The sequence below is a fragment of the Magnolia sinica genome, chromosome 15 (assembly GCF_029962835.1).
Source record: "Magnolia sinica isolate HGM2019 chromosome 15, MsV1, whole genome shotgun sequence".
NCBI classification, from domain to species: domain Eukaryota; kingdom Viridiplantae; phylum Streptophyta; class Magnoliopsida; order Magnoliales; family Magnoliaceae; genus Magnolia; species Magnolia sinica.
In genome coordinates, this window is record NC_080587.1 from 1,404,370 (window position 1) to 1,428,848 (window position 24,479).

Below are 24,479 nucleotides of genomic sequence, written 5' to 3' on the forward strand. Positions count from 1 at the left end.
CTGCATCTAACCCCATTCACCATACCAATAGTTTCCCAGCCAGCCTATTCTTTGTTGTTGAGATGTTGTCGAGAAATGGATATTCCTATGCTTCACACAATTATTCCTACCCAGGTTCCCATTATGTGTTATCACTATTATTATCAATCTTCCCATAATCACAATCTCTATCCCTCTTTTGATTTCCGTTTGGATATCCATGCCTATTATGACAATTCTTATCGGTCTTCCTACGATTGCTACAACAATCCCTATCAATCTTCCACTCCTTGCTACAAAAATCCACCATAATATCATGCTAATTCGGAGACGCTGACATGTAATAAAAGGTTACATGGGTAATCAAAGAATGAGTTGACGAAGAGCGAGGAAATGCTGGAGATGTTGCAAACAATAAAAAGAACTTGAAAAGTGAAATAATTCAATGAATGGCTCAAAGCAATCACTGATAATCCGCTAGAAAGAAGATCACAACGGATCTCATTTTATGGTAAATGATGAGAGTAAAAACACTACTAGGGAGGGATCTAACTCTAACCACTTTGTGAAAGAAGCTTGGTCTGAAAATTCAGGGACATGGTTTCAAAAGAAATTGTAATGATTCAAGATGGTGAATGTGAAGAATCCACTGTTGATTGATTGATGAGTTGCCTCTTGAATTGACTAATGGATCCACTAATGGGTCAATTGAAGATGTGAATCAAAGGATGAATCAATGGTCGACATGGAGAACTCTTTAAGTGGAGAAGCCATAGGAGTGTCCTTCATTCGACCATGCTCTCACCTTGCACAAGAGTCGGGCTGCCGATCAAGTGGAGGCAAAGTCACTAGCTACAGTCCAACCTTCAAGGCCAAAATATCCACTGTTGTAGAATAAACTGAGGCCTACTTGAAGGACATAAATGGAGAATATGCAAAAGTGGAAGTGTCATGCTCTACATTTGCAACTGGTGAAGGGGGGTTGTAGTTGACATGTTGGCCTCCATCATCAACTCCTACCAAAGTCTACTAAGGAGCGAGGCGAGATTGTTGTGATGGATTGGCACTAGCTTTAAACTTGAGGACAAGTTCTATCTTACCCGAGGAGGATGATGCTTTGCACCAGTGGTGCGATTAGAGCTACCAATAGCATTCCATAACAACACTATAGTAGTGTGTTATTGTAACACTACAATAAAAATACATTTATCTTAGCTTGGTTAGCAAGTTTTGTTAATTAGATTAGTGTCCTAGTTGGTCTGACTTGTTACAGAAGTTATTGAAGTCCATCTCCTAGTCGATTTGGTTTGTTACACAAGTTATTTTAGTTTAGGTATAATGTGTTTAACTCAATGTTTTTATTTATTTATTTATTTATTTATTTTATAAATTTTTTAAGTCGAGGTTTAATGTGTTTTACACAAGTATTTATGTCTAGGTTTAATGTGTTTTCTTTTGTTGGTAGTCAAGAATTATTGGGATTGCTATGTACCAGGCCTGTAAATAAACATGGAAGCCACAAAATATAGTTAGTTTTCAAAATATTCTTAATTTGGAATTTCTTTTCTAGTGAGTGGATCCTCACCCTCTCCCTTTTACACATTCATTTTAGTCACCGAGTATCTGGGTGGTCAGAGCACCAGTCACCATTTGAGGATTCGGATGGCCAGATTTGATACCAATCTTTGCATAAGTTTGACTTGTCTAATTATGCTCTTTTTGCTGCTTTGTCTTCCTCATCAGCTGCTTCCAAGGTGTTTTTGAATAATGATATTGGTTGGTGTATTAGCCGCATACCAACCCATGTGATATGAGCCCATATTGGTGTATTTTATTTATTTATTTTTCTTTCTTTCTTTTTGGCCCAAAGAAACAAAATCATGTAAATAGGAAAATAATTGAGAAATCCCAGCTTCTCTGGTTTTGGAATGTATTCAATAGTGCAAGGGGTCATTCTTTGGTGTGAATGTTGTTAGTTGGGCAACCTGTTCAAAGATGAGTGAAATTAGTGAATAAGTTTTTGACTCTTAGATCCATGCTATGATATGATATCAAGTGTCGATATCATGATTCATGACGTCGTTTAGATTCAAGGAATTCACGCGAGAGTAGCAAATACATATATTCTCTACAATCATACCTTGTCAAATCAACATAGATGCTCGAGCGGGCTTTCAATTGTCATCATTGCCAAGGATGGAACTGTTTGGCATGATTCGTGTGGCTTGGAAAGGTGCACTAGGATGCCCAGAAGAGAAACAAAGAGAAACAATGAATCTAGGACACTTGATCCAATCAGTTTCAAGTCCTAAATTTTGTGATTGCCACTGTTTGAATTGGAGAAATAGTCCCAAGACGTGCTTTTAATTTGCCAATGAGTGCGGGAATATTAGTGGGATCTCCTATTGATTGAAAGGAGGAAATTTGATCAATCATGCCATTTGAAGGGATTATGTTCGTTTCATTGGATTCCTTTTCTGGACATCAACCTTAGCATTCCGCAAAACATCCAAAAGGCTAGCGTAATCCCCAATCTTTGCTTCCGAGAGGTTCCTCCTACATGGAGGGGCCCAAACTCTCGAGCCATTAACAAATGAGGGACATTCTGCCACAACAACGAAGCTTAAAAACATGATTTGAGTGGTATTTGATGATTCAAAGTTGAGTAAACCATCTTGGGAAAAGCTAGAAGGGGAAAATATCACTTTAATATATACACACACACACACACACACACACACACACACACACACATTTTTATTCTTTTGTAGTGTTTCAATATGAAGGGCACTAATATATCAATCATGCTTGATTGTGTTTGATTAGGGCATATTTGGTTGACTTTTACCATGTCATGCTTAGACAACATTCTTATCAAAGTATGGTATGATACACCATTAAATACATGTTAAAAATATAAAAAGGTGATATATTCTAGCGTTTTACATTTTAAAAAAAATTATTTCCTGACGGTTACTCAATTTTTTTGGGGGAAAAACGGCATATGGGTCCAATATGCACGATAATTTATTGTTTTTAGCCCATCCTAACTAGGGTTAGGGTTATCACCATCTGGAACAAGGTGAGGGTTTGTAGGAGTGCTAGCGGGTGAAGTTGTGGGTCCATCACAGGACACAAGGTCTTCCACATTAAATGTGGAGCTAATGCCCATGTTAGATGGAAGATCCACCACACGCATTAGAGCCAATTCTTCTAAATATTTTATAAGGACCTGCATTGCGTGTATGTAATTTTTTCATGGTTCCTTGCAGAAACTGCTCAAGCCTTATGTGAACCATGAGTCCATGACATCGTCACCCACATGAAATTCTTTAAATCTACGGTGAGAGTCAACAATGATCTTATGCTTCTCATTACTTGCGTTAATCCGTTTTCTGATCTCACTATGCAAATCATGAATATGTCGTGAAAATGCATATGTGGACTTTGTTGGCCTATGAGAGATAGACATATATAGGCTTCCTCGTCTTGTAACCATGAACGACCTCAAATGGACTCATGCCTATGGACCTATTAACATAACTGTTGTATGCGAACTTAACTACGGGTAACACTGCATCCCAGGTCCTAATATGGTCTCCCACAAGACAACGTAACAGATTACCAAGACTTCTATTCACTACCTCCATTTGACCATCACTCTGAGGATGGTATGCTGACGAGAACTGAAGCTTTGTTCCCATCATGTGCCACAATGTCTTCCAAAAATGGCTCATGAAGCGCACATCTCTGTCAGACACAATGGACTTAGGCAAACCATGCAAACGAACCACCTCCCCAGTGATTTTTTTTTTTTTTTTCGCAATATTGGAGGCATCCAATGTTTTTAGAATACGAGAGAAAGTGGGCCATTTTAGAAAAACCGTCCATGACCACAAAGATGGAATCAGGCTTTTTGATAGTCTTTGGTAAGTCTAACATGAAATCCATGCTGATATCTTGCCACAGAGCATGTGGCACCGGCAAGGGTGTATACAATCTGGTATTTGCTTCTTTTGCTTTGCTAGTTGACAAGTCCTACACTACCCAATAATTTTGGGGACATTTCGCTTGAGACTTGGCTAATAGAATCCGTCTTCAACAAGGGAGATTGTCTTGTCCCTACCAAAATGACTAGCTAGTTCTTCGGCATGAAGCTCACAGATTAGAAAATCACGGAGGGAAGTATGAGGAATGTAGAATCTGTCACCTTTAAATAGAAACACATTATACACTCCAAAATTTGGGCAAGCAGAATATTCTTCTTTCAGTCTCTCAAACCTAGTGACTTCTTCACTCATGATCAGAGAATAAGACTGATTCTTGTGGTAGTAAATAATGACGCCAATGGCACAAGGATTGAACAACCGTATATACCGCTTTGTCATAAGTGGAATACCGTTGTTTAGTTTCATTTAGTTTCTTACTAAAATAAGCTACTAGATGTCCTTCTTGGCTTAGTACTCCACCTATATTAACACCTGACATGTCACATGCAACTTCAAAGACTTTAGAGAAATCAGGAAGACGCATGACAGGAGCTTTGCCATCTTAACTTTTATCCCCTTCAAAGCTTTAGAGACTGCTTTGGTCCATTGGAACTCCCATTTGTTGATACAGTTAGTGATGGGAGCCATAATGGAATTAAACTCTCTAATGAACCGCCTATAGAATGTGGTTAAGCCGTGAAAGCTGCGCACATCATGGATATTCTGTGGTTTAGGCCAACTGACTATGGCTTTAACTTTCTCTGGATCCGCTGACATTCCCTTGGTCGACACCACACACCCTAAGAAAAACCTATCTGTCATGAAAGAACATTTCTTAAGGTTGGCATATAGCTTTTCAGTCCTAACGATCCCGCAGACTTGTCTTAAATGGTGGAGATGTTGTTCCTTAGAGGTGTTATAGATGAGAATATTGTCAAAGTATATCACTAGGAATTTTCCTATGAAAGGTTGCAACACTTGGGTCATCATCCTCATAAATGTGCTTGTAGTATTGGTCAAGCCAAATGGCATGACTAACCACTTATAAAGCTCATCTTTAGTTTTGAACGCCGTTTTTTCACTAATCTCTTGGGCGTATACGGATTTGGTGATAACCACTCTTGAGATCAATCTTAGAAAAGATAGTGACACCTCCTATCATGTCTAACATATCATCAAGACGCGGTATGAGAAACTAGTACTTGACCGTGATCTTATTGATGACTCTACTGTCCACACACATGCGCCACGTGCCATCTTTCTTGGGCGTGAGAAGGGTGGGCATGACGCATTGGCTCATGCTTTCCTCAGAAGCTCATCAACTTGCTTCTTTAACTTCGCGTGCTCTGTGGGATTCGTACAGTAATGCAGGAGGTTTGGTAGAGTTCACTCAGGGACAAGATCAATGGCTCATCCGAGAGGTTATCAGGAAAAATATCCTTGAATTCCTCCATCATCGGAATCACTTCATGTGGCAATTCTACATCAACTTGGGGTGTAAATCTTCTTTCTTATTTGGGGTGCTCTTGGGCAGGAGAGGATTTAAGATTAATCTTCTTGCCTTCATCCATAAATGAACACGTATTCGAGCGACTGAATAGTGTTGCGTCCTTGTCGTACAACCAAGGCCTACCCAAGATGATATGGCTGACATCCATAGGCACTACATCACATCACAACATGTCTTTATAAGATCCAAACTGGATATGAATAAGATATTGCTGGGACACTGGAATGGAGGATGCGTCGACCCAAGCAACACGATATGGTTGAGGGTGGGGAACGGACTTCAGACCTAGTCGAGCCATTGTGCTCGCTGAGACTATATTGGTGCAACTGCTGCTATTGATAATCACTTTGCGGCTCGTCTCCACACTTAACATAAATATGGAAAATGGTAGTTCTACGCCAATAGTCGTTCTCCTTAGCTTGTGCTAAGGCACATCAGACGATTGCAAGAGGAGCGGTCTCAAGCCCTTCAACCTCCTCATCGCTAGGACTTGCCTTAGGTTCATAGACCTCTTCATCTTCAAATTCACCTTGCTTATTCTCATCCATCTCGCCAATTACGGGCATTTTCACATCGGGCTCGAGTAGGGTTGCCTGTGGGATGCAGGGGCACACTCGGGGTGGGCGGTACCCATGTGATTTGGGGCTCATAGGGGGGTTTGGCCGAGGTCCTAACCCGTGAGATGTGTGGCCTGGGCTATGAGATAAAGTGATCGATTTGCCATGCTCTAACAGTTTGAGTTTTTAGAGCAAGTGGTTAATTGTCCTGCATCAAATTGGTATCAGAGTGGGAGGTCTCGTGTTCGAGACTCCTCACCGGGGATGATTAATGCAGGGGCATTTTCACACCGGGCTCGAGTGGGGTTGCCCGTGGGATGCAGGGGCACACTTGGGGTGGGCGGCCCGTGTGAGGCGGTACCTATGTGATTTGGGGCCCACGAGGGGGGTTCGGCCGAGGTTCTAACCCGTGAGATGTGGGGCCTGGGCTATGAGATAAAGGGATTGATTCACCGTGAACTAACAGTTCGAGCTTTTAGAGCAAGTGGTTAATTGTCCTGCATCAATGCGTCAACCCAAGCAACTTGATGTGGTTGAGGGTGGGGAATGGACTTCAGACCTAGTCGAGCCATTGCGCTTACTGATACTATATTGGTGCAACTGCCGCTATCGATAATCACTTTGCAGCTCGTCTCCACACTTAACATAAGTATGGAAAATGGCAGTTCTATGCCAATAGTCGTTCGCCTTAGCTTGTGCTAAGGCACATCAGACGACTGCAAGAGGAGTGGTCTCAAGCCCTCAACCTCCTCATCGCTAGGACTTGCCTTAGTTTCGTAGACCTCTTCATCTTCAAATTCACCTTGCTCATTCTCATCCATCTCGCTAATTATGAGTGCCTTGCGTCGCTCTCTGGTGGGGCACTATTGAGCGAAGTGGCCATACTCGGGGCACGTGTAGCATCGCGTGGACTCATCGACCCACACAATAGTACTAGCCGACCCTTTACCCTTAACATCCCGAGGGCTGGATTGAGAACTACTAAGGGGCTTGGATTGACTCCCAAAGTTAGATTTACCTCCCTGGGGAGTAATCTTAACATTTGAGTCCCGAGAGTCAAATCGTCTCCCTAATTGTGGCTGGAGGCAATGCTCGAGGTCTTTCACCACCTAGTACATTTGTTCTAGGTAATGTTTTCAAAATCATTATCGTATCGCAAATCATAGTAGGGGTTGAATTGTATCGAATCGCAAATCGTATTGTAAATTGTAAGATTAAAATTTTTTTTTTCTTAAAATAATTGAAAAAATATAAGTAAATCAGATTTTTTTATATATAAAAACTCACCAATCTTCCTTTTGCAATCAATGTGCACCAAGTAATACCATGTCATGATATTGTTAAAATATTCTTATTCCTTTATTTTTTTGTCTTTCAAGAAATTTTCCTTAAAAATTTATGTTCTTGTTACCTTTCCAGAATGTAGAATCATGGTGGAAAAGCGGCTTTTGATACTGTAGACCTACGACAAAAGATACTTATGATTTCGAAGCATCATTCCATAATACATATAAGTCAGCATGATTGTAACCATCCATAAAAACATTACAGGTGAGTCATACATCAATTTGTTGTTTCAACCTGTTAACAAATAAGAAATCACATAAAAAAACTACACGATTTAACGTTAAAGAAAAAATATATTATTTAATCTCTTCAAAGAACACAAAATTATTTACCTCTTCTAAATGATTCTTAAAGCCCTAAATAATTTGAAAAGATAAAATGAAAGCCAAGAGAAGCTTAAAATAAAAGATAAGTAAAATTTGAATCGTAAATCGTAGGATTCAAATCATAGAATAGTAGGATTCATATAAAAATGAATTCAAGGTTAGGATTCAAATTGTTTTGCTTAAGATTTGACTAAAATCGTATATCGTAAATTGTAACTCATAGGATTTTGACAACACTGGTTTTAGGGTGCCAACGTTGTGAGAGAGTTCTTGCTGAATGTCGCTTCGGAGGTCCGTTTTAAAACAGGAGAGTAATCCTCGGGTCCTCAACATCACATCACATCACATCATGTATTCATCGAATTTAGCGATGTAATCCGACACGGGCATTGTTCCCTGGTGAAAAGACTGCCCCTGGTCTAAGAGCCTTAGATAGTACGCGAGGGGGAGATACTTTTCCTTATGTATTTCTTTCATCTCTAATTAGTACCCAACTGGGGCATCTCCAGACCTCTCAATCTGATGTTCCATGTTGGTCCAATTTTTTTTAGCATGGTCCACCAACTTTATCTTAAAAAACTTCACACGACGGGCATCAAACATATCATACCACTCAAAACAGTAGTCCATGTCCGCCATCCAGTCAAGGAATGTCTTGGGGTCCAAGCAACCATTGAAGCTAGGGGCATTGACCTTAACTCCTTTCATTACTCTCTCGTCAGGATCATAGTGGTCTTGGAACTCCTTGCGGGGTGGCTGGGCACGCACCCCTCCACGGCCTAGTCCTCTACCTTGGTACCTAACATGTTCTCTAATAGGCTCTTCCTTAACTTTGGTGTCTCTCATGCTTCCTAACATGGTCCTCCTTGACTTGCCCACCTCCAATTGGTTCCTCAGCTTGAGAATGACGATCTACCCCATTGTTGGGGTTAGCTTGAAGGGAATCTTCCAACCGGGCTTAGCGTTGGTTAGTTGCAGTCAGTTGGGTGGTGGTGGTCCAATTGTGATTCTCAATGTTTGTGAGGCGACGGTTGATAGCCTTGGCAAGCTGTTCCATATTCATTGTGGGGGATAGACTAAAACCATGACCTGTACGGGTGTTCATACAATAAACACTCTAATGGAATAAAAAAAAGAAGAAAAAAGAAGAAGAAAACCTATGGACTATTATGCAATGATGTGATGAAATTGTGATGGCAATGAAATGACTGCTAAACTAAATATGTGGGACGCTAAACCTAGAGCTGTACACGAGTCGAACCAAGTTGAGCTTGGCACAGCTTGGCTCGGCTTAGCCAATAGCCAACCCTAGCTCAAACTCAGCTCGGTCCTCGAGCTTGATTGGCCAGCTTGGTTTGATTTAGTTAGTAGCTCGGGCAAGCTTGAGCTAGAGCTATACACGAGTCGAGTAGCTCGGTTAGCTCGCTTGATGGACTGAGTCGAGCTGGTTTTTGGAGCTTGAAAAAATTTCGAGCCAAGTTCGAGCTTGCCTGAGCTCGACTCAACTTGGCTCGAACCTCAACTCAATCGACTCGGATCAAATTGGCTCAGTAACTCGGTTGTTTTTATCTTAATGCTGCTTGCCAAGTGTTTGATGAAATGACTCAACAGAGTGTTGTTTCGGGTGCGTACATTCTCCACAGTATGGGGTCTTCAAAATCTGATGGTCGAAATCTCCAATAAAAGCAACCCACATGCATCTTTCCAGTATGGGGTCTTCCAGATGCACGAACCATGCACGTGCGGTCTTCAATGTAGCCCGCTGGGCCCCACGTAGCAATCGTCTAGGCATAGCGAAGCTGGGGGCATCAGTCGGGGTCTTCCTCTGATGGTAGACACGATATGATGATGCTATGATGTCCTCATTAAGGGGCCCATTTTTGTCAGATCACAGCCGTCCAATCCCTCTCATGCAACGTCCAAAATCATTGAAGCGTCGCACATTGCTAAGATTTGGAATATCATCTAAAACATTTGTTTTTCTTCTTCGCAATCTTCTCTGTTTGCTGTCCTAGTTATGGCTGTGGCTGGAACCTGTAAACCATTGATTCAAACACCACCATCAATAACTATTCGCAGCTGTCCATCTTGAGAATCCAAACCCAATACGTGACGGAGAAGACACTGTCAAAATGCATCTCTGTCCTCTTCTCTGTGTTTTCCTCGAGTGTCGAAGATGCTGTTTTTTGAAACTCAAGATCTCCAACAATCCAGACGGTTCATTCAAGATCCAAATGATCTTGGTGTCCTCGTGATAACCCAAGAAAGCCGAAGAAACCAATTTGAACTCGACCAGATCCCGTATTTCGCGGCTGTTTGCAGTAACCAGCCAAATCTTTGTAACAGCAAACCCACCAATGATATTTTGTAGAGCTCAAGATGGTGGGTCCCACAAGCTTTGTAGGACCCATCTAAACCGTCCAGTGCAGTTGTAGTGAAGAAATGACGCCCGATCTTCAATCTTCCATTAAAGGTCGAATTGTGTCCTTCGTTTAAACAACAACTGTGTGATCTTCTTAAAACACAATTCTGAGATTAGATACTCCATCAGATGGGCCACACAAACACTGATTAATCCCCGCCATGAAAAACATCCACCATGCCTTCAAGCGAGTTGGAATCACCATTGTCCATGTTTGGAATTTTCAAATTTTCACTATATTGTTTTGCTAAAAATAACCAGGGGGTTTATTTTCGCGTTTGAGCTCGGGTTGGGCCTGGCATAAATAATCTGTGTCGGGCTCTGGTTGGGTTTGGGTTTAGCTTGAATTTGCGGGCAAGGCTTGGACAGAGCTTGGCTTGGCTCTAACACGGCCCGTTGACACCCCTAATCCTAACCCAAAGAAAATAAAGGAGGGGTAAAAGTATCGTTTCACTTTGTCCTTACAGTAAGAACCCCCCTATTTTGGAATTAAGAAAGTCGAGCACTTGTTTCTCTTGGGAAAAAAATCACCTTTTAGAGTATTTCCCGGTAAAAATCCCTAAAATAGGAACATTGAAAGATAAACAACATGAGCATGGTATATGGGCATACATGTTTATTGTCATGTAAGAAACATCCAATCATCCAATGGCAGACCACGGTTGACCCCATTGCTGGTCAACTGAAGATCAGTCCTATCCAGCGGTCTTGATTAAAGAGCTTACCTATGCAACCGTTCATAGGTCAGAACCATTCAACTGCCATATTGAATATCTAGACCACATCAAGCGTCCAGAATGATCTGATGAAGGACTATGACCATGATAACAGTTCCGACTTCTGAGTGAGGTTGTAGACCTGATAAGACTGAGAGGATCTCTAGGATAAGGTATTACATAATGCTAACAGTGGCTGTAACAGCCACTGCCATTACCATTACGATATGGGCCATAGTGGCCGTTTCTTTTTTTTTTTTTTTTGAAAAAACCCATTTCGGCCCGGGTAAGAGGCCGTTATGGGTCTTTTTTTTTTTCCTGTAACAGCCACCATTACGACATGTAATGTGTAACGGTTGCCACGTTACTGTTATGTAACTGTTTTGGAATAGCTAGGATCTCTCTAGATAATCTGGGGATGATTTCCGGAATCTTCCTTGATTCGCATGAGAAGCCTCTAAATGCTATACCTTTGTATACATTTTCATTCATTCAATGAAGAGTTCAATTTCCTTGTTTCAAAGTTCTTTTAAGCAGATTGTCAAGTCCTATGGCCTTCATTAGTGAATATCTTTTCTCTACAGGCAATGCCATTTCTTTTATTGGTTTAAAAAAAACTCTTGTATTGATGAAGAAAACCGTATGAAAAAACTTCATTACTTTTTTCCATTTGCATTGAGCAAGATGATTTTTGCAATTGTAGTATGTTAGTATCTTTTTTGAGCAGTTGACTGTAGAATGTTAACTTTACCTCTTTAATGGTATTTTCTGCAGGGTTGTCCTTGTTACATGAGGACTTGCTAAGAAGGCGGGATGAACAACGCTTTCAATGGCCAGATATTAGCTGAGAAGCTCTCTAAGCTTAATAATTCACAGCAAAGCATTGAAAGTATCCTTTATTTCAATTGCCTCATATCTGTACTGATACTAGTCATGGTCAATATTCTCTTACATCCCATGAAAGGCTGTTCTATGCAATTAGACAAATAAGACTAGATGCCAAGTAACCGCAAAGACGTTAAGATTAAAAAAAAAAAGAGAAGAAAAAAGGAGAAAGTAACAGCAATGTTTACACAATTAACTGGCATTGAAATCTACTTTTTTCGTATATAGAACTAAGATAAATGTGAGTTTAAAAATTTAAGTTGTGTGGTAACTGGTAAGCATTTCTTTTGATATTTTACCTAGATCCAACAATTAGGTCATTAAATCAATATTTTGTTTGAATTTCAAAGTCTCGATTGTGCGTAGTTCAGTCTTTTTCTTCTTCTATATTTTAAAAGACAACCAAGTTATTGTAAAAGCAAGGATACTACCCAGAGAATGGAAACAAAGAGCTTATTATGAGTTTCCCTCTCATCACTCCCTTGCTCACAAAAGAATTCGCAAACTCATTTGCCTCCCAGCATAAATTTGAGAAACAACGTTCAAAGAAGAAACTAGATCTCTAATTTCTGAGATAAAAAATGCTAGCTTCCACTGCCTGGGTCCCATTGAAGATGCCCATGTGATTGCAAGGTTAGAATCTCTTTCAACTTCAAGTGCTCCACCAAAAGAATTGGAGAATATGCAGTCTCTCCTGAAGTACAAAACCTCTTCTTCATTGAAACTGTTCTAACACAGTCAATATGCCATAACAATTTCTTGATTTCTCGTTTCTCAAGACACTACCAATTTAGGAGGGATACCTAGTGCTTTTATGCATTAACTCAAATTAGAGTTCACATGGTGCTTCAAGCTTTCCCTTGAGGCCCTGTTTCATTTCTGGCTGCATCATGATGCTAACCCGCAACAATGAAATGCTGGTATAATGAGGTGCATTTGTCACTTTCAGTTAGTTGATTATCCCAGCTTGTATGTTATCTTGTCATACTTCTTTTTCTGTCTTTGGAGACTGTTCACATTGTAGTTCACTTGCAGCTTGTTATTTTCTACATTAGTATAGAATCAAATGCACAAGACGTAACATCAATACCGCACGTTGAACAGAATTTTTGAATGATATGCATGTTAAAAGATAAAGTTATGCCGTCTCTTTTCTGACCAATTAGACATATAGATCAATATAAATGAAATTGTTAGAGAGTACACCATTTCTGGTGTACATGAGGAGCTTTTTAGTCCTGGAAGGAGTACATTATTCTGTAATCCCTGGAAGTATTATATCATATGAGAAATAATAAAGCATTTTGTAGATTATATTGTCATTAATTTCTTCTTATCTCCTGTGATCTTGAGACTATTATAAATAAGGGGCTTCTATGAGTTAGGGAATATCAAATCCTCTCTTGTCTCGCACACGTCTCTTCTTCTCTCGTCACTTTTCCTCTCATACTCCTACATAGTATTAGAGCCAAATCTTTTGGTGAAATGGTTAAATCGTTTTTGGCCAAATCTTTTGAAATGAAGATCTCGGGCTCCTCAAATATTTGTTGGGATTTGAGGTTGCGCAATTAGAGAAGGGGGTGTTCTTGTCTCAACGGAAATGTGTTGGTTGTTCTCTCTGAATCTAGGCTACTCGGCGCTCATCCAACAGTCACTCTTGTTGAGGTCAATCACAAGCTTCATGATTGGCAATATGAAGAGATTGATAATCCAAACATATATTGATGCCTTATGGGTTGCCTAATCTGCTTGACCATAACTCACCCAGACATCAGCTGTGTAGCCAATCTCGTTAGCCAATTCATGCAAAATCTGTCACGTTGAGGCAGTTTACTGAATTCTACACTATCTCAAGAATGCTCTTGATTGTGGTCTGCTCTATTCTAATCATGGTCATCTGATGATCAGTGGCTTTTTTGATGCTGATTGGGCAGGGTCTCCTTTGGTTCTTTGTCCATCACGGGCTACTGTTCATTTGTGGGCAGCGACCTTGTTGCATAGAAAAGCAAGAAGCCATTCGTGGTGGTTCACTCTTCCATTGAAGCTCAATATTGAGCCATGGCTCAAGCGACATGTGAGTTAATTTTGGGTGAAATCAATCCTTCAAGCTATGGGGTCTGAGACCACTTCCTCTATACCTCTCCATTATATTAGTCAAGCTGCCGTCCATATTGCAGCCAATCCTGATTTTCATGAACAGACTAAACACGTAGAGGTTGACTGTCATCTTATTTGAGAACATGTTGTGACAGATTCTGCATATGCCTTGTGTTTGCTCAGAAAATCGATATGCTGATATTCTCACCCTCACTGACGGTGGGCCATGCATCCATCTGATCAATGCCAGAGATTGAGTACAGGGCCTACATTACTGGACCCTATACATGAATGGGAGAGATCTGTTGTACTTCATGGCATTGTACAGGGCTCACTGTCAGTGTACAGGGCCCATCGTCCGATGAGGTACAACAGATCTATCCCATTCATGTATAGGGTCCAGTAATGTAGGCCATGTACTCAAATCTTTGGCATTGATCAGATGGATGCATGGCCCACTGTCAGCGTATGGTCCACTATTCTTATTAAGATCTCTCCCATACACTGACGGTGGGCCATGCATCCATCTGATCAATGCTAGAGATTGAGTACAGGGCCTAATTTACTGGACCCTATACATGAATGGGAGAGATCTGTTGTACCTCATCCCTAAGGTAGAGACATGGACACCCCTTGTTTCCACATGTGAACGTACACACCTCCCCCAAATCTGATCAGGTGGCCACACACTCTGGATGTAGAGTAGAAAGATTTGTCCCACTACCATATCAGAGTAGGATGGACCATTAGATGTAGATCACTATCAGTGATGAGCCCCACAACTATAAAAACACTGCTTCTTTTATTTATTTTTATTTTTTAGTAATCTGATGGTCGATATGATGTAATTCCTAGATCTGATTCATTGGAAACTATCGATATTAAATCTGGTGGCCTCGATGATCATAGATTGATTAAATTATGAATGTTGATATTAAACATCAATTCTATATGTAATTAGTGTGTGTATCTGGAACTGGAATAAGGTCCCAGTGTTGATGGGAACTATTGTGGTGGATCCAAGATCAGATAGATCTGACCTAGATCAACATAAGAATGATTGATCATGGGTCCCACGACAAAGACTCATTATACCCTAGATCTAGAAATCCTTTAACTATGAAAAGATTTTTCCTTAATGTTATTATGTTTCATTAAGCACAATCGTCGGGTTGGACCATTAATCCGGGCATGTGGACCCCAATTTGGATATGTCACAAGTGTAGTAAGGAGATGTACCTTTGAGTACACTATGCCAAAAATATCCTCCCTCCCTGCCAAGGGTCTTTGACCCATGAAATCTGGTGGTCCAAACTTCGGTTCGGTAATCCAAACTGCTCATCTATTGCCATGAGTCCAGAATTCCTTATGGACCAATTTTCATGATTTTTGAACGCATATATGAATTGTAAATCAAACACATAGTACAAGAAGGAATCACCTTCCAAGATTCATAAGTGGGACCTCATGTAACATTTGAGGACAACTTATTTGTTGTATACGTAATAGAGGGCGGGAAAGACAATGAGCGGATCAGATTTACATAACACTGTGTGTGGACTCCACTTTGAAATAAAACTTGGATAGCGTGAGTGTACTCATGCAGAATCTAAGAGATATCTTGTGAGAGACTTGTTTTAACCAAAACAGGAAAGGGGAATGGGCGTCTAGGCATTCACATGTCCAGACCCCAGGTGTGGGGATGCTAACCCCAACGCATAGGTGGGTCCACATCACATATAGTAAATCCCCACCGTTGAGATGACTGTTCATAGTCTGTTACATGTATGCACTAAATTTCATTATTTTTAGACAAGGATGCAGTTATGAAAATGATGGATGGTGTAGGTCCTAGATCATATGGACCATGATAAGAATAGTCAATAGTGTGGACCCTGAGTAGCTACCCATGTATTATCAAGTGTGGGAGTTTCACACTATCCATGTAGATTTGGTTATAGACACTTCACACCATCCATCATGAACCGTGAATAAATACACCATCTTGATTCAAGTTAATAATAGGTGGACCACTCTGTGTGATGGTGATCTTGATGTCAATATCAAACTACATGTGATTGAATCACGATTAAAGAATCAGATTTGATGATCCAACTTTAGATCATAATCCAAGTGGGCTATTGGGTTCCAAACACAAACCATAGAATTTAATCTTGGCCTTAGACTCACTTGATTCATGATCAAAACCAAAGGTTCCTAAGAGCTAGGTGCAATGTGATTAGTGAATGTACCCGATTATTTGTTTAAGATCTCAAGTGGGCCATTTTGAACCCAATATGATTTAATCTTGATCTTGACCATAAGATCATGAACTAGATCAAGCCAAACCATAGAAAATGGGTGAAAACATATAATGAAATGATTTAAACCCTTGGATTAACAATCCAACTAATCAAAACCGTCCATCAGGGTCAAATTGATCAAAATGAAAGATTAAGCATATAGATTCTAGATCTAACCGACCATACCCTAAATCAATGGTTATAATCAAAGTTTAATGGTCGGATCGGGAGGATCTTAGGCCCATATGATAAACCCAAACTGAACGATTACGATTGGTAAAGCATGAATCAAATGTGCAATATGGTTAAACCAAAGGTATGGATCGATGGATTGATGATCTAATTGTCAAATCAACGGTCAGATTTAATGTTAACAAATAATAGTTGATTAAATCATGAGATTAAGTATGAAAATAACCCTATTGGTATAATACTTAAAGGGGAGCCCAACACTAGCGGAAACTGAGAACCAACCGACTAATCAAAGAGGACTGTATCTAGGAAACTTAAGTTGAATAGAACTTTTTGGTGAGTAACACTACATCAATATGTTTTTTCCAGCATGCATTTATGAATCTTATGATATAAATTGTTTTCGTGATATATGCCATCATTTGAGATATAATGTTGATAATGAACACCCGAAGACTCGGTGATAGACGCCCCTTAAATTAGTGGGTAGAGTTCCCAACTAGAACCCAAGTTGGTACCAATAGGGCCTCCTCCCAAGGCTGTGGCCCAGGGCTGGTGAGGGAGCCTAGTTAGCTTCAGAATGGACTACTCATTACTAGACCACAGGTTCACACTACCGACGAGAGAAACCAATCCAGTAGTAGTGTTATTCTTCTGCATGCGTGAAACATGGGAGAATCTAGACTAAATGGGTGTTGGTAGGTCAGAAGCTGTGCGCAACCATGGCCCTGGTGATCCCAAGTATAGATTTGTTTTTATGATAGTTGCCATATTACTGATATTCTTATGAATATGATATGTATTAAATTATACAATTTATTATTACTTACTAGGCTTTTAGCTCATTGTGTTGTTTATGAAAAACCATCCAAGTAAAGGCATAGTAGAGGTGTCTCCGTGAAGATGACTTAGTTGAACACTTGATTGGAGAATGAATTTAGGCCTAAAGGTCATTTAATATTTATGAACAATTTTAATTTTGGTTATATACTATGAAGTTTTCATGAAATTTCATGAAAAATAGAATTGTGGTTTGATTGATGACATAATAAAATAGTTAATACCTGGGACCCGATACCCGAATTGATAAAATTCGGATATCCGAGGTTGGGGTGTTACACTCTCCCTCTCCTCTCTCCTCACTTTTCCTCTCATACTGATACAGGAATGAGTGCACTCCGATGGTACCGGTACCATTGTAAGCTTATGGTGGTATTGGGTAGATGTGGGGCCGCATGATGTTCTCATGGAATCTGACCCATAAGATGCACCACTTCAGAAAACCCTTAGGACCCCAAAATCAACCATATCCAAAACTTAGGCAGGCCACAACAAAGGGAGTGAGCTGGAAGGCAACACCCACCCTTGAATTTCACAGGATCCCACCTTAGTTGCAAAACATCTGAATTTTGGCCTAACCCTTCATCTGGAATTGATGAAGGGTATGAATGGCCTTGACTATATATACACAATAATGTGGGGCCCTAATTTAATCAACAGTGGGCGTTTACTCTCAATATGTTCTGTGTTGTGGCCCATATGAATTTTTGATCGGATGATTTTTTGGATCTGGCGGCTTCTTGAGGTGACGCATCCTATGGACGGTTTGGATTATGTAAACACATTATTGAGCCCCACATATGGATGGTACCACTTTAAGTTGCTTTGTACCAACAGATGCCAGGTATACAACTTACAGAGGTGCTGGAACCACTAGAGCGCCTCCCCTCCAGATGAATGCTAATATATGCCTCAACTGAATTGAATTGCAATTATTTCAATTGAATAAAGGGGAAATGACCAAAGTTGGGCCAGCCCCACTCTATCCTACTAAGCAACCAGCCCCAAATTGCGATTAAGATTATTGCATGTCCAACTTTTTTTAAAAGCCAGCCATGCTATATGGAACAGAATGCTGGGCAATTAAGGAACATGTGTATAGGATGAGTGTAGCTGAAATGAGGATGTTGAGCTAGATGAGTGGCAAGATGAGGAAGGATAGAGTTAGAAATAAATATATTCGAGGGAACTTCGGAGTAGCATCAATATGCTAATAAGATGAGGGAAAGTAGACTTAGATGGTTTGTTCATGTGCAACGGAGACCAAGAACTATGCCGTTTAGGAGTGAGTTGGTGCAAGTTGAAGGCTCTAAAAGGGCAAGGGGAAGGCCCAAAAGGACATGGGTGGAGTGGAGGTAGTAAGAAAAGACTTGATGATGTATGGTCTGACTGAAGTTATGGCCCTTGATAGAGTGGAATGGTGGAATGGGATTTATGTGGCCAACCCCAAGTAGTTGGGAATTGGGATAAGGCTTCGATGGTGATGATGAAGAACTCCCCCCCCCCCTTTTAATGGTTATTTGAGGTCCAACTACAAATGTGTAGAATTGCATTTAGGGTTTTATCATTATTTATAAAAATGGCCCCCCCCCCCCCCCGACTTTGGTCATTTCTTCAATGTTGAATCAGATATTTTGTTTATTGTAATTTATTTCCATGAAGCATCCAAACACCCCATCAGGGCAAGGGAGAACCTTTCTTGGAGCAAAATAGAGAAGTTTCACTGTTTTTTTTATGTGTTTTCTCTTTATATGCATGTCTGACTACCTTTTTTTTTTTTTTTCATGTCGTTTACATTAATCACCCAAAGAAACTATTATGGTGGTTCTGCATGAATTTGTATGTTTTTCTTTTTGAACATTTGCATGTTGTTTGTTTCTCTTAACTTTCGTCCAGCATTGTCACATTGGTGTATTTCTCACCGGAAGAAAGCAAAACAAGTTGTCGAAACTTGGGATAAGCTGTTTAATGGCTCCCAAAGAGAGCAACGCGTTCCTTTTCTATATTTGGCGAATGACATCTTACAGAATAGTCGGCGCAAAGGAAGTGAGTTCGTGAATGAGTTTTGGAAGGTCCTCCCTGGAGCTCTCAAGGATGTTTTTGAGAACGGCGGTGATCATGGAAAGAATGTTGTCTCCAGATTGGTAACTTTTATTTTTAAAATTTTTTTATTCAAGAGGTTCTTGCATGTGTGCCATGTAGACAGTAGACAACAATCAATTTTTTCATTGAGGAAGTCTGATTGCTCGCTCTGTAACCAATTCATTTAGTTGATGATGGTCCAGATGTGAATTGTTTCTGTGCATTTGTATGTTTTGTTGCTTTTTATGTGAATTTCTTTTAATAAAATTTGTTATTCACCAAAAAATTCATTAATAAAAAAAGCTTTTTACCTTAGTTGATCCTGCACTAATAGCAATTGTACAGTTCACCTGCCCAGGATTTACATAGGGGTCCATGTTTCATGGCCCAGACTATTGATCTGATTGGTGCCACCATGAATGGGGATGGCCCAAAAGTCTTCCAGATTATAAGGCTGTAGCAGTTCGATTGTTGGCCTAGAATGTGGGTTGTAGCTTTATGTTTTCCTCAACTGTCTATCACCAAAGCATGGGCACCACACATGCAGAATCCTGGACGGTAGCAAACTGTACGTTTGCTGGGGAAGTGTCTCCTATTGTTTGTTCGTTGTTGACTGACAACCATCCAATTGTACTTCTGGTCAAAATCCACGAGCTTGAAGAATCTTATTTGGATGAAGTTTTCATAGTAATCTTGAAAAAAAAGAAAAGAAAAAGAATTCTGCATAGTATGGCTAAGTAATTCCTGCTGAAATGTCCATATTTTATATACATGAAGAGGCTGGAAGCCCGTCCTAGTTAGTCCAACAGCCTTGCTTGTCATTGTTTAATTATGAATGAAGAAAGAAATTTGTTAAATGGTACTCCTGCGTAATTTTTCAAGGCTTTTTGTGAAAGTCTGATGCAGGACAACTAACCACTTGCTCTAAAAGCTCGAACCGATAGAGCGTGGCGAATTAATCCCGTTTATCTCATAGCTCAGGCCCCACATCCCACCCCACATCGCATGGGTTTTGCCTCACACGTGCCACCTACCTCACACGAGCCACCTGCCTCACACTAGCCGCCCACCCCGAGTGTGCCTTTGCATCCCACAGGCCACCCCACTCGAGCCCGGTGTGAAAATGCCCCTGCATTAAAGTCCTTCTACGGCTATTAACAAGAATAGGAATTCAAATCCCATCCTTGAATGTTCCAAATGTTTCTGCAGAACCTGCCATTCATTGGGTGGCCTTACCATTCTCGGCCAAGATTTGGGTGCATTTTTTTATCTCAATTTCAGATGGCCTGGGTGATGCTGCAATCAGTTTCGGCCCTCCTTTGGGCATGGCAAGGCGGAGGTGTGTCTAAGAAGGTTCGGTCTATTTGGAAACTTATTTTGCCGGCCATCCGGTGGGCCATTTGGGGCGTGCAAAATAGATGTTGTTTCTGGGATTCCGCAGGTTCTTTCGACGCTCTATTGTTATCTATAAAAGTGAATGTTCTTGAATAGGCTTCTGTCTTGAAAGTTGACTTAGATTTTGTTAAGTCGTCTGTTGGGCTGTAAATTGCTAGTTGTCTTTGTTTCACTGTTTTCTTTTCCTGCTTGTTTGCAAGTGGGCCTTCAATAAAATTTCATTAATCCTCAAAAAAAAAGGGCTGATCCAGTCGTCAGGTCGGCCACACATGTACATCAAATATGGACTGTTGTATGATTCTGTTACCTTCCGTTTTTGCTTGTGCTATCCATCTGATAGAATGACCTGATTATCAGACCATGATACACACAGTGCGGCCCACCTGATGAAATGCCTGGATGTCACGTGCTTGTGCCGCATTAGCATGTTCAGGATAATAGGATTCGTGATCTCTGAATATTGTTTCGGGTTAATCTTGTAGAAGAACTAAGACGGAGGTAGTCATTACTGTTGATTCTCTGAGGCTCGATTCTTTGCTAAGATTCTCACAATATTTAGTTACTTTTGTACAAGTTTCAGTTATTATATCGCATTATATTCTTCAGGTTGGTATTTGGGAAGAGAGGAAAGTGTTTGGATCTCGTGGTCGGAGCCTTAAAGATGAGATGCTTGGCAAAGACCCTCCTCCAATTTTGGAAAACAATGGAAAGAGTTTGCAATCGCATTCCATCAAAGTAGGGAAGAAAGATGCTCATTCAATAAGAATTGTAAGAATTTCTCCTCCTAAATTTCATCTTCTTATCTGCACTAGTGGGCATGGCATGTGCAATGCACGTTGAGAGAAAATAAATGGTTTGCAAGATGTGGGAGACAGATGGGAAGGTGGTTTTAAAGGTGGCATTGTTCACTTTGGCAGTGTATGATGTTTGATACTAAGTCACTATGATATCATGTATGTGGAATACATAGACTCAATCAAAACGTTCAGGTGGTTGAAATCACTTTAAAAGATTGCTGATCACTAAACAATCACATTGATTAAACGAAAAAGTGACTTGATTTAATTTCTTATTGCTGATCACTAAACAATCACTTTAAAAGGTTTCTGATCACGTTCATGTGTATTAGTCTTATGGGTATTCTATCAATAAAAGTCTTATGGATATTCATTCCATATGCAGAAATTGGCTATTGGAGGGATGCCCGAAAAGATAGTAACTGCATTTCAATCTGTACATGATGAACATTTCAAGGAAGACACTGCTTTAAACAAATGTAAGGCAGCTATTCGTCGTGTGGGAAAGATGGAGAAAGATGTTGACAATGCCTGTATTCAGGGTAAGAGAAATTCTTTTAGATGCTTTGTTTGCCTGCGACAAGATTTTTTTGGAATTAACTGATTTTTTTATTTTAGGCACGTTGTCGATGTTCATCCAGACCTCTGCTGAATTGTGATAGAGGACAAGGGATGGAAGATCCCTAGACGAATGTAATTTTCCTATAATTTGGCTGGAGAACCAGTAGGGCTCCATGCCCAACCCAACCTTACCAACTATAATTCTGATGGACAATTAGTAGGGCGCCATGCCCAACCTGACCTTACCAATACCAGCAAAAAAAAAAAAAAAAAGAAAAAAAAAAGAAAAGAAAAGAAAAGAAAGATTTCAATGCAATATTGCTTGCTCTGTTTAATCATCATCATCATAACCTTGTTCAGCTGTTTGGTTTGGCTTTACGAACCCTGTTTTGCCAATCCCTCACGTGCTGTAATTGCTGCTAGACTGGGAAGTGGGAATCATATCCACCAAGTTTGAACCCATAGTTACACATTCTATAAATTATATGTTGACTTTAGAACTGAGTGTGGATGCACCATGAACTGAATTATTGAGTTCAATAGACGAAGCGATACCAATCCGTTTTTCTTTTTTCCTTTACAAAAGATAAAAATGACCATATTGTTGCCTCAGCATTCATAATGAGGAAGCAGTTTGAATTGCAGTTGCATTCCTTCCAATTCCAATTCAAAGTAACATAAATTGCCATTTAGATGATATTCCTTCAACGTGAGTACTAAAGAAGGTAATCGCAATTCATCCATTTCCGGCTTGTTGAAATAATCATTCCAAGTCAATTCAACAGTGCATCAAAATACAGCCTTACATTTTCTTATAGCCTTTGACATAAATCTACTCATGCTTTATGCTATGGAGAGTGGATATTTGTTCATTTTCTTGTGAAATTTGTGTCCTTCAGGGAATCAACAGGGATCAACATTGACCAATGAACTCCAGGAGCATGAAACAATTCTTAGGGAATGCATTGATCAACTTGGAAGTGTTGAAGCAACTAGAGCAGCTTTGGTTGCTCAGCTAAAAGAGGCACTTCAAGAGCAGGTTGGGTTCTAGATTCCCTTGCCTACCTTTTAAATTTACCCCAACATGGATAGTCCTTGCATTACTTTTGTATTTTTAAAGGGTTTGTTTGGTCGTACCTGGCCTGGATCCATGGTGAAATGGTTAACATCCGATTGGCCTTCTGTTTGGGTGTCTGCATTTTTTGGGTAGGGTGCATGTCTGCGGAGATCACCATCTTAATAACTTAAAGTTGATCTTGATTATCCAGAGTGGAAACTGGGTGGAGTGCATCCCATCTGTGCAAAAAACAGAAGTGCCCGAATGGAGCCCCAAGGTTTAGATGATAACACATTCTCATTAAAAACTGTTTTACAGGAGTCGAAGCTGGAGCTTATTCGCACTCAAATGCAAGTAAGTATCTGAATCTTTTTCTCTGTTCCCTCTATAGAGGAAGTAACGTCTTTTGAAGACCGTTGTTGGCAAACCATTCTACAGGGTCCACGTGTTCTTTTCTGTGACTATCGTAGAGATCAATTTTTTATTAGCGTTTTGTCTGGTAGTAATAAGAGGACTCACAAGAAACCTTACTGAGTACATGTTAGCTCTCATAAAATTCTAGTTCTGAAAGATAAAGAGGGCGGTTTGGTTTGCATTTCTATTCTTTATAGCTTATTAGGATTTTAAGAACAGATCTATGATGCACAGTGTTTAACTAAAAAAAATCAGCTAGGTTTTCTGAAATAAACAGTCCTCTCCAGAAAATCAACAGAAGTCTTTGGTTGCCACTAGATTTGAATCTAGAAAGCAAAATCCAGCAGCCACTACTGTGTGTGCGCATGGAATGATACAATAACTAGACTATCGTTTGATTAGAAACTTGTATGGAATGACTGTGGAGGGGTAAATAGCCTAGAAACTCTTCTAGCCAATAAGATGTGGAATCACAGCAGGTTTAGTAGAGTCTCTCCTGGGGTATTCACATGGGAGAATTTTATTAAATTAATCTTAAGCGATAACGGTCACATGTCTCATATATTTAGAGTTTTCTTGTCTGATCAGCCAGATGACTCAGATCATACTGTTTACTGATCAATTTGATTGTGGGCCCACCTTGGGACCTATGATGGTAGATTTCAGTAACTGCAGGCCTGGTTTCATCACTCTACCTGATTGCCAAGTTTTACCTAGGAAATTCTGCTGCTTCAAGTTGATAATTCAGTGTTTTAAATAGATACACTGTAGCATGTAGCATACGATGCGTAGCTCATGAAAATAGCTTAAGCCACATGTAGCCTACACTACATGATAATTTGCGTATGCTACATGCCACACACTATGTTGCTCATATTACAAGTTATTTTTCACTACAAAATAATAACCAATTAATGTTTTAAATAGTTTGTGACATTTTTCTATTTTCAATAAAATTAGTTAATCTTTTCAATGCTTTTAGTAAAATAATGTAAGTAACAAGATTAAAT

At 40.0% G+C, this 24,479-nt stretch overlaps 1 protein-coding gene across 1 annotated transcript in view; it reads left to right on the top strand.

The window, feature by feature from the left end:
* LOC131228239 (actin cytoskeleton-regulatory complex protein PAN1-like) overlaps positions 1-24,479 on the top strand; it is a 70,633-nt gene that overhangs the window by 24,824 nt on the left and 21,330 nt on the right. The window contains exons 2-7 of the mRNA XM_058224133.1: positions 11,621-11,735; positions 19,060-19,307; positions 21,247-21,408; positions 21,823-21,979; positions 22,898-23,037; positions 23,374-23,409. Of these exons, the coding sequence (XP_058080116.1) occupies positions 11,660-11,735; positions 19,060-19,307; positions 21,247-21,408; positions 21,823-21,979; positions 22,898-23,037; positions 23,374-23,409 (819 nt within the window). The 5' untranslated portion in view covers positions 11,621-11,659. The remainder of the gene's footprint in view (positions 1-11,620; positions 11,736-19,059; positions 19,308-21,246; positions 21,409-21,822; positions 21,980-22,897; positions 23,038-23,373; positions 23,410-24,479) is intronic.